General features: G+C 39.1%; 1 protein-coding gene across 4 annotated transcripts in view; it reads right to left on the reverse strand.

The window, feature by feature from the left end:
- Positions 1 to 9,201, reverse strand: part of MBNL3 (muscleblind like splicing regulator 3) — a 70,917-nt gene extending 61,716 nt beyond the window's left edge. For 2 of the 4 annotated variants that reach the window (XM_082865363.1, XM_082865361.1), the window contains exon 1: positions 8,868 to 9,200. In XM_082865363.1, the coding sequence (XP_082721489.1) occupies positions 8,868 to 9,044 (177 nt within the window). In that variant the 5' untranslated portion in view covers positions 9,045 to 9,200. Of the gene's footprint in view, positions 1 to 8,867 lie in introns of all 4 variants that reach the window. The other 2 variants (XR_014327142.1, XM_082865362.1) reach the window with 2 other exon arrangements.
- Positions 9,202 to 10,497: the final 1,296 nt, after the last annotated feature.

Genomic DNA, 10,497 nt, shown 5'->3' on the forward strand with positions numbered 1-10,497 from the left:
AAACAAGATTTGTAAGGTGACTAGCGCAGTGCTGGACACTCTATATGAACTGGCTAAAAGACATCTCCTTTTTTCGCCCTTAAACTAGTCCAGTGCTCTTTTCCATTTAAGGCACTGCACAGTCCTTGATTTAAGTAATACACAGAAGATTTAAATAATACATAAAATAATTGTAGATGAAACCTGAATGAAAATGAAATGAAGAAAACAGAATAAGCCCTTTAGTCATAATATCTGCTACAAAAAAGAGCAATTCAGACATTTTCAATGTTAGGAATTGCCATTATCTTTATAACTAGTTCCCATTCTTGAACTGGAATGGTCTGCAACAAAAACTAGCAACCATGAAATAAGCAAAAGTAACTACTTAAGTAGGATATCACGATAAAATGTTTTCTGAATAAATGATCACAGGAAGGAATACATCTCTATTAGCCAAAGCAGCCATAAATAAAAATGTGAATGAGGTAAAATTGGTCATGATGAGGATAAAACAATATCAAGAAATTGAGGCTTGGTCGGGCAAGATGGTGGAAGAGTAAGACGCGGAGATCACCTTCTTCCCCCACAGATACACCAGAAATACATCTACACGTGGAACAACTCCTACAGAACACCTACTGAACACTGGCAGAAGACCTCAGACCTCCCAAAAGGCAAGAAACTCCCCACGTACCTGGGTAGGGCAACAGAAAAAATAATAAACAGAGACAAAAGGATAGGGAAGGGACCTGCACCAGTGGGAGGGAGCTGTGAAGGAGAAAAGGTTTCCACACACTAGGAAGCCCCTTCGCAGGCAGAGACTGCAGGTGGCAAAGGGGGAAAGCTTTGGAGCCGCGGAGGAGAGCACAGCAACAGGGGTGCAGAGGGCAAAGCGGAGAGATTCCCGCACAGAGGATCGGTGCTGACCGGCACTCACCAGCTGGAGAGGCTTGTCTGCTCACCCGCCGGGGCGGGCGGGGCCGGGAGCTGAGGCTTGGGCTTTGGTCGGAGCGCCGGGAGAGGACTGGCGGCTTGAACACAGCCTGCAGGGGGTTAGTGCACCACACCTAGCCGGGAGGGAGTCCGGGAAAAAGTCTGGACCTGCCGAAGAGGCAAGAGACTTTTTCTTCCCACTTCGTTTCCTGGTGCGCGAGGAGAGGGGATTAAGAGCGCTGCTTAAAGGAGCTCCAGAGACGGGTGCGAGCCACGGCTAAAAGCGCGGACCCCAGAGACGGGCATGAGACGCTAAGGCTGCTGCTGTCGCCACCAAGAAGCCTGTGTGCGAGCACAGGTCACTATCCACACCTCCCCTCCTGGGAGCCTGTGCAGCCCGCCACTGCCAGAGTCCCGGGATCCAGGGACAACTTCCCCGGGAGAACGCACGGCACGCCTCAGGCTGGTGCAACGTCACGTCGGCCTCTGCCGCCGCAGGCTCGCCCCACAGTATGTGCCCCTACCTCCCCACGGCCTGAGTGAGCCAGAGCCCCCGAATCAGCGGCTCCTTTAACCCCGTCCTGTCTGAGTGAAAAACAGACGCCCTCCAGCGACCTACACGCAGAGGCGGGGCCAAATCCAAAGCTGAGCCCCGGGAACTGTGAGAACAAAGAAGAGAAAGGGAAATCCCTCCCAGCAGCCTCAGAAGCAGTGGAGTAAAGCTCCACAATCAACTTGATGTACCTGCATCTGTGGAATACATGAATAGACAACCAATCATCCCAAATTGAGGAGGTGGGCTTCGAGGGCAAGAGTTATGATTTTTTTCCCCTTTTCCTCTTTTTGTGAGTGTGTATGTGTATGCTTCTGTGTGAGATTTTGTCTGTATAGCTTTGCTTCCACCATTTGTCCGAGGGTTCTATCCATCCGGTTTTTAAAAATTTTTTTCTTGATAATTACCTTTTATTTTAATAACTTTATTTTACTTTATATTCGTTCTTTCTTTCCTTCCTTCCCTCCTTTAGACAACGAATCATCCCAAATTGAGGAGGTGGACTTTGAGAGCTACATTTATGATTTTTTCCCCTTTTCCTCTTTCTGTGAGCGTGTATGTATATGCTTCTGTGTGAGATTTTGTCTGTATAGCTTTGCTTCCACCATTTGTCCTAGGGTTCTATCCATCCGTTTTTTTTGTTTATTTGTTTTTCTCTTAATAATTATTTTTTTATTTTAATAACTATTATAGTTTATCATACTTTATTTTACCTTATCTTCTTTCTTTCTTTTTTTCCTTCCTTCCCTCCTTCCTTCCTCCCTCCCTCCCTCCCTCCTTTCTTTCTTTCTTTCTTTCTACTTCTACTAATTCTTTCTTTCTACTTTTTCTCCCTTTTATTCTGAGCCGTGTGGATGAAAGGATCTTAGTGCTGCAGCCAGGAGTCAGTGCTGTGCCTCTGAGGCGGGAAAGCCAACTTCAGGACACTTGTCAACAAGAGACCTCCCAGCTCCACATAATATCAAACGGTGAAAATCTCCCAGAGATCTCCATCTCAACACCAGCACTCAGCTTCACTCAACGACCAGCAAGCTACAGTGTTGGACATCCTATGCCAAACAACTAGCAAGACAGGAACACAACCCCACCCATTAGCAGAGAGGCTGCCTAAAATCATAATAAGTCCACAGACACCCCAAAACACACCAACAGACGTGGACCTGCCCACCAGAAAGAAAAGATCATGCGTCATCCAACAGAACACAGCACTAGTCCCCTCCACCAGGAAGCCTACACAACCCACTGAACCAACCTTAGCCACTGGGGACAGACACCAAAAAACAACGGGAACTACGAACCTACAGCCTGCAAAAAGGATACCCCAAACACAGTAAGATAAGCAAAATGAGAAGACAGAAAAGCACACAGTAGATGAAGGAGCAAGATAAAAACCCACCAGACCTAACAAATGAAGAGGAAATAGGCAGTCCACCTGAAAAAGAATTCAGAATAATGATAGTAAAGATGATCCAAAATCTTGGAAATAGAATAGACAAAATGCAAGAAACATTTAACAAGGACCTAGAAGAACTAAAGATGAAACAAACAAAGATGAACAGCACAATAAATGAAATTAAGAATATGCTAGATGGGATCAAGAGCAGAATAACTGAGGGAGAAGAACGGATAAGTGACCTGGAAAATAAAATAGTAGAAATAACTACTGCAGAGCAGAATAAAGAAAAAAGAATGAAAAGAACTGAGGACAGTCTCAGAGACCTCTGGGACAACATTAAAGGCACCAACATTCGAATTATAGGAGTTCCAGAAGAAGAAGAGAAAAAGAAAGGGACTGAGAAAATATTTGAAGAGATTATAGTTGAAAACTTCCCTAATATGGGAAAGGAAATAGTTAATCAAGTCCAGGAAGCACAGAGAGTCCCATACAGGATAAATCCAAGGAGAAATACACCAAGACACATATTAATCAAACTGTCAAAAATTAAATACAAAGAAAACATATTAAAAGCAGCAAGGGAAAAACAACAAATAACACACAAGGGAATCCCCATAAGGTTAACAGCTGATCTTTCAGCAGAAACTCTGCAAGCCAGAAGGGAGTGGCAGGACATATTTAAAGTAATGAAGGAGAAAAACCTGCAACCAAGATTACTCTAGCCAGCAAGTATCTCATTCAGATTTGATGGAGAAATTAAAACCTTACAGACAAGCAAAAGCTGAGAGAGTTCAGCACCACCAAACCAGCTCTACAACAACTGCTAAAGGAACTTCTCTAGGCAAGAAACACAAGAGAAGGAAAAGACCTATAATAATGAACCCAAAACAATTAAGAAAATGGGAATAGGAACATACATATCAATAATTACCTTAAATGTAAATGGACTAAATGCTCCCACCAAAAGACACAGATTGGCTGAATGGATACAAAAACAAGACCCTTATATATGCTGTCTACAAGAGACCCACTTCAGACCTAGAGACACATACAGACTGAAACTGAGGGGATGGAAAAATATATTTCATGCAAATGGAAACCAAAAGAAAGCTGGAGTAGAAATTCTCATATCAGACAAAATACACTTTAAAATAAAGACTATTAGAAGAGACAAAGAAGGACACTACATAATGATCAAGGGATTGATCCAAGAAGATATAACAATTGTAAATATTTATGCACCCAACATAGGAGCACCTCAATACATAAGGCAAATACTAACAGCCATAAAAGGGGAAATGGACAGTAACACATTCATAGTAGGGGACTTCAACACCCCATTTTCACCAATGGACAGATCATCCAAAATGAAAATAAATAAGGAAACACAAGTTTTAAATGATACATTAAACAAGATGGACTTAACTGATATTCATAGGACATTCCATCCAAAAACAACAGAATACACTTTCTTCTCAAGTGCTCATGGAACATTCTCCAGGATAGATCATATCTTGGGTCACAAATCAAGTCCTGGTAAATTTAAGAAAACTGAAATTGTATCAAGTATCTTTTCCGACCGCAACGCTATGAGACTAGACATCAATTACAGGAAAAGACCTGTAAAAAATACAAACACATGGAGGCTAAACAATACACTACTTAATAACGAAGTGATCACTGAAGAAATCATAGAGGAAATAAAAAAATACCTGGAAACAAATGACAATGGAGACACGACGACCCAAAATCTATGGGATGAGCAAAAGCAGTTCTAAAAGGGAAGTTTATAGCAATACTAGCCCACCTTAAGAAACAGGAAACACCTTGAATAAACAACCTAACCTTGCACCTAAAATAATTAGAGAAAGAAGAACAAAAAAACCCCAAAGTTAGCAGAAGGAAAGAAATCGTAAAAATCAGATCAGAAATAAATGGAAAAGAAATGAAGGAAACAATAGCAAAGATCAATAAAACTAAAAGCTGGTTCTTTGAGAAGATAAACAAAATAGATAAACCATTAGCCAGACTCATCAGGAAAAAAAGGGAGAAGACTCAAATCAATACAATTAGAAATGAAAAAGGAGAAGTAACAAGTGACACTGCAGAAATACAAAAGATTATGAGAGATTACTACAAGCAACTCTATGCCAATAAAATGGACAACCTGGAAGAAATGGACAAATTCTTAGAAATGCACAACCTGCCGAGACTGAATCAGGAAGACATAGAAAATATGAACAGACCAATCACAAGCACTGAAATTGAAACTGTGATTTAAAATCTTCCAACAAACAAAAGCCCAGGACCAGATGGCTTCACAGGCGAATTCTATCAAACATTTAGAGAAGAGCTATCACCTATCGTTCTCAAAATCTTCCAAAATATAGCAGAGAGAGGAACACTCCCAAATTGATTTGACGAGGCCACCATCACCTTGATACCAAAACCAGACAAGGATGTCATAAAGAAAGAAAACTAAAGGCCAATATCACTGATGAACATAGATGCAAAAATCCTCAACAAAATACTAGCAAACAGAATCTAACAGCACATTAAAAGGATCATACACCATGATCAAGTGGGGTTTATTCCAGCAATGCAAGGATTCTTCAATATACGCAAATCTATCAATGTGATAAACCATATTAACAACTTGAAGGAGAAAAACCATATGATCATCTCAATAGATGCAGAGAAAGCTTTTGACAAAATTCAACACCCATTTATGATAAAAACCCTCCAGAAAGCAGGCATAGAGGGAACTTTCCTCAACATAATAAAGGCCATATATGACAAACCCACAGCCAACATTGTCCTCAATGGTGAAAACCTGAAAGCATTTCCACTAAGATCAGGAACAAGACAAGGTTGCCCATTCTCACCACTCTTATTCAACATAGTTTTGGAAGTTTTAGCCACATCAATCAGAGAAGAAAATGAAATAAAAGGAATCCAAATTGGAAAAGAAGAAGTAAAGCTGTCACTGTTTGCAGATGACATGACACTATACATAGAGAATCCTAGAGATGCTACCAAAAAACTACTAGAGCTAATCAATGAATTTGGTAAAGTAGCAGGATACAAAATTAATGCCCAGAAATCTCTGGCATTCCTATACACTAATGATGAAAAATCTGAAAGTGAAATCAAGAAAACACTCCCATTTACCATTGCAACAAAAAGAAAAAATATCCAGGAATAAACCTACCTAAGGAGACAAAAGACCTGTATGCAGAAAATTATAAGACATTGATGAAAGAAATTAAAGATGATACAAATAGATGGAGAGATATACCATGTTCTTGGATTGGAAGAATCAACATTGTGAAAATGACTCTACTAATGACTCTACCAAAGCAATCTACAGATTCAATGCAATCCCTATCAAACTACCACTGGCACTTTTAACAGAACTAGAACAAAAAATTTCACAATTTGTATGGAAACACAAAAGACCCCGAATAGCCAAAGCAATCTTGAGAATGAAAAACGGAGCTGGAGGAATCAGGCTCCCTGACTTCAGACTATACTACAAAGCTACAGTAATCAGGACAGTATGGTACTGGCACAAAAACAGAAAGATAGATCAATGGAACAGGATAGAAAGCCCAGAGAGAAACCCACGCACATATGGTCACCTTATCTTTGATAAAGGAGGCAGGAATGTACAGTGGAGAAAGGACAGCCTCTTCAATAAGTGGTGCTGGGAAAACTGGACAGCTACATGTAAAATATGAGATTAGATCACTCCCTAACACCATACACAAAAATAAACTCAAAATGGATTAAAGACCTAAATGTAAGGCCAGAAACTATCAAACTCTTAGAGGAAAACATAGGCAGGACACTCTATGACATAAATCACAGCAAGATCCTTTCTGACCCACCTCCTAGAGAAATGGAAATAAAAACAAATAAACAAATGGGACCTAATGAAACTTCAAAGCTTTTGCACAGCAAAGGAAACCATAAATAAGACCAAAAGACAACCCTCAGAATGGGAGAAAATATTTGCAAATGAAGCAACTGACAAAGGATTAATCTCCAAAATTTATAAGCAGCTCATGGAGGTTAATAAGAAAAAAACAAACAACCCAATCCAAAAATGGGCAGAAGACCTAAATAGACATTTCTCCAAAGAAGATATACAGACTGCCAACAAATACATGAAAGAATTCTCAACATCACTAATCATTAGAGAAATGCAAATCAAGACTACAATGAGATATCATCGCACACCAGTCAGAATGGCCATCATCAAACAATCTAGAAACAATAAACGCTGGAGAGGGTGTGGAGAAAAGGGAACCCTCTTGCACTGTTGGTGGGAATGTAAATTGATACAGCCACTGCGGAGAACAGTATGGAGGTTCCTTAAAAACTACAAATAGAACTATCATATGACCCAGCAATCCCACTACTGGGCATATATCCTGAGAAAAACATAATTCAAAAAGAGTCATGTACCAAAATGTTCATTGCAGCTGTATTTACAATAGCCTGGAGATGGAAACAACCTAAGTGCCCATCTTCGGATGAATGGATAAAGAAGGTATGGCACATATATACAATGGAATATTACTCAGCCATAAGAAGAAATGAAATTGAGCTATTTGTAATGAGGTGGATGGACCTAGAGTCTGTCATACAGAGTGAAGTAAGTCAGAAAGAGAAAGACAAATACTGTATGCTAACACATATATATGGAATTTAAGAAAAAAATGTCATGTAGAACCTAGGGGTAAGACAGGAATAAAGACACAGACCTACTAGAGAATGGACTTGAGGATATGAGGAGGGGGAAGGGTAAGCTGTGACAAAGCGAGCGGGAGAGGCATGGAGATATATACACTACCAAACGTAAGGTAGATAGCTAGTGGGAAGCAGCCGCATAGCACAGGGAGATAAGCTCGGTGCTTTGTGACCGCCTGGAGGGGTGGGATAGGGAGGCTAGGAGGGAGGGAGATGCAAGAGGGAAGAGATATGGGAACATATGTATATATATAACTGATTCATTTTGTTGTAAAACAGAAACTAACACACCATTGTAAAGCAATTATACTCCAATAAAGATGTTAAAAAAAAAAAGAAATTGAAACGGTTATTAAGGTTAATTCATTTCCCCCCCATATCCATTTTAACATATTTTGAAAAAAAATCTAAAATGAATCACAGCAAATCTTACTAATTCAACCAGGATTCTATTATCATTTTTTACTCCTATGTTTTAATTTGTACGTTTATGCTTAATTTAAGAATAACCATGGATAAAACATGAAAATCAGTGCATTTTTCATTCTGCAATCATATATGTTCTATTCTACATAATATCTCACCTGTCCTCATATTTTGTTTATACTCATGTACATAATATTCAGGTTTGATGACCTTGGCAATAGACCTTTTCTTATAAAATGTGCTCACAAATATGAAATTGGTCAATCAGTTGCTCAGGAAGAAAATTACATGAACCTAGTTTTGTAGCAAATATGTTTAAGTTAAAGGTTCAAAATATCCTTTAACTAAGAAAATTCAAAATGCCATCATTTTCCTCCTGGATGGTGAGATTTTCACCTTATACTTTCTCTGTCTGACTTTATTTATCCTCTGATTGGTCCCTGCCAAGTATATTTTGATAATACAGATAATAAGCTATATTTCAGTGAAGGACTTCTCTATGTTGAGGACTATGACCACTGTATTAAAATCTAAATAATATACACAGACGTAAAGTACAGCAAGGCTACAACTTCTCACTCCTACATAATTCTTGAATATTTTTTTATTTAAGTCTATCTATCTAGTCAGTGAGCTTTGATTGGTGAGCTTTAGTCTGGCTTAGCTCTACAAAGTCTACATCCTGTCTTAAAAAACAAACAAACTTACTGCTTTCATGCTATCATTAACTTGACTAATTTCAAGGCACAACGTATTTCAAAAAAAACCCAGAGAAATCAACAAGTTTCAATTAAAAATGATGTGCATTTAGATGAGACTCACCTTTAAAGAATCAAAACAAGCCATCACACGACCATTTTCCACATGGCAAACTCTTGGCGGATGGGCAAACTTGCAATCTGCATCAGCTCGAGAGCAGGTTCCTCTCTGAAATTCTCTACAGACTTCCAAAGTCAGCCACTTGGTATCACGAACCAGGGCAACATTGACAGCCGTCATATTGAAAGCAAAGTTAAAATCAAGTGCACCCTCTCTACAACACTATTACTGCTGTTGTTGAAAGGTTAAAAATAAATTCAAGCTAAATGTGAAGAGATAACTGGTTGCTTTGGTGAAAGGTTTCTTTGTTAGCACTTAAGTTTTCATTTAAGTCAAATTTGGTGGTCTAGTCAAACAAAAAGCCCACTATAAAATAAAAATTGTATCAGAATAACTAAAAATCAAATTAGAGACCAACTCCTAAGAAGGCAGCCGTCAAGGTTAAGATATTGAGTGCTTTATTTTTTTCCTCTGCTGAAGTTACTTCAAATAACTGGCAGAGTTTCAAAAGGATTCTGTGCTCTCCAGTTGATATTTTCAATTATTCTCGCAAAAAGCATATGCTGCTGGCTGCCTGTCAATGTGTGGAATGGTCTCAAGTCAAGGGGAGAAAAGTTTTTTTACCTATCTCTTGGCTTTAAAGATTAATAGGATGTTACAACTGCAATTTTTTTTTTGTTTTTGCTGCAAAATCGGGAGGAGGAAAAATGACTATGAAAATTGAGAATCAAAGAAAAAAAGAATGAACGAGTTGCTGAGAATGAACTACAAGCACACCAGGGTTTTTTTGCGGGGGCGGGGCGAGGAGAGGTGGCAGTGATGGTGGTAGGGAGAGGGGTTTATAAAGAGGCAGCTCGAAAGTGGAATCCAATCAGCAGAGTTTTCAGAAAAGGCACTTTCCAGAAACCTGCAAAAAATAAAATAAAATAAAATAAAATTAGCTAATATAACACATTGCTTCCGTTTTAAACTCTAGATTTGGAAAAGTAGTAATATATCCTCTTTAAAACAGGAAGCATCTAGACAGTGACAGTGCAACGTAGGAGACAGTCAGCCATTGTCAATAAAAAGGGCATTTCCCAGTGTAGAACTGTACATAGTAAAAGGAAGCAACCACTTCGATTTACTGTTGAAATACAAGACTGGGCAACAACCCAATTAAAAAGAAAAAAAAGATTATTTCATTTTGGTCTGTTTGGGGGCAGAAATTCATTCAGGGGTCCACTGCACAGAAAGAGCCAGAGCCTGACATGTCAGCGCTTTATGTAGTCATGATCCACCTGTGTGTCTTCAGGTTTTAGAGGCTACCAAAGACCTGCCATTAAACTGGCTTTACTATGATCTGATCGAAGGCTTGATGATCTGCTCTCAAAATCCAGAAAACAGAAATTGCTAGGAAAATTTAAGATGCTCCAAGAGGTAACTGTGTATTTGAAATGTAATTGTTGATGATCACACAAAACAGATATGACATAACTAGCTGGAGACCCACTGCAAATGAGGTAGGGGAGAGACTGTGAAATGTAAAATGTGCTTCAGATCAAGAAAGAAATCCTTTGAAAAGATGCTGGATTTTTTTTTCTGTGTATGCTCTATTAGTTCTTAGTCTTTATGAGGGGATATTGGAACAACT

Source organism: Leucopleurus acutus, assembly GCF_964270905.1.
Source record: "Leucopleurus acutus genome assembly, chromosome: X".
Taxonomy (NCBI): domain Eukaryota; kingdom Metazoa; phylum Chordata; class Mammalia; order Artiodactyla; family Delphinidae; genus Leucopleurus; species Leucopleurus acutus.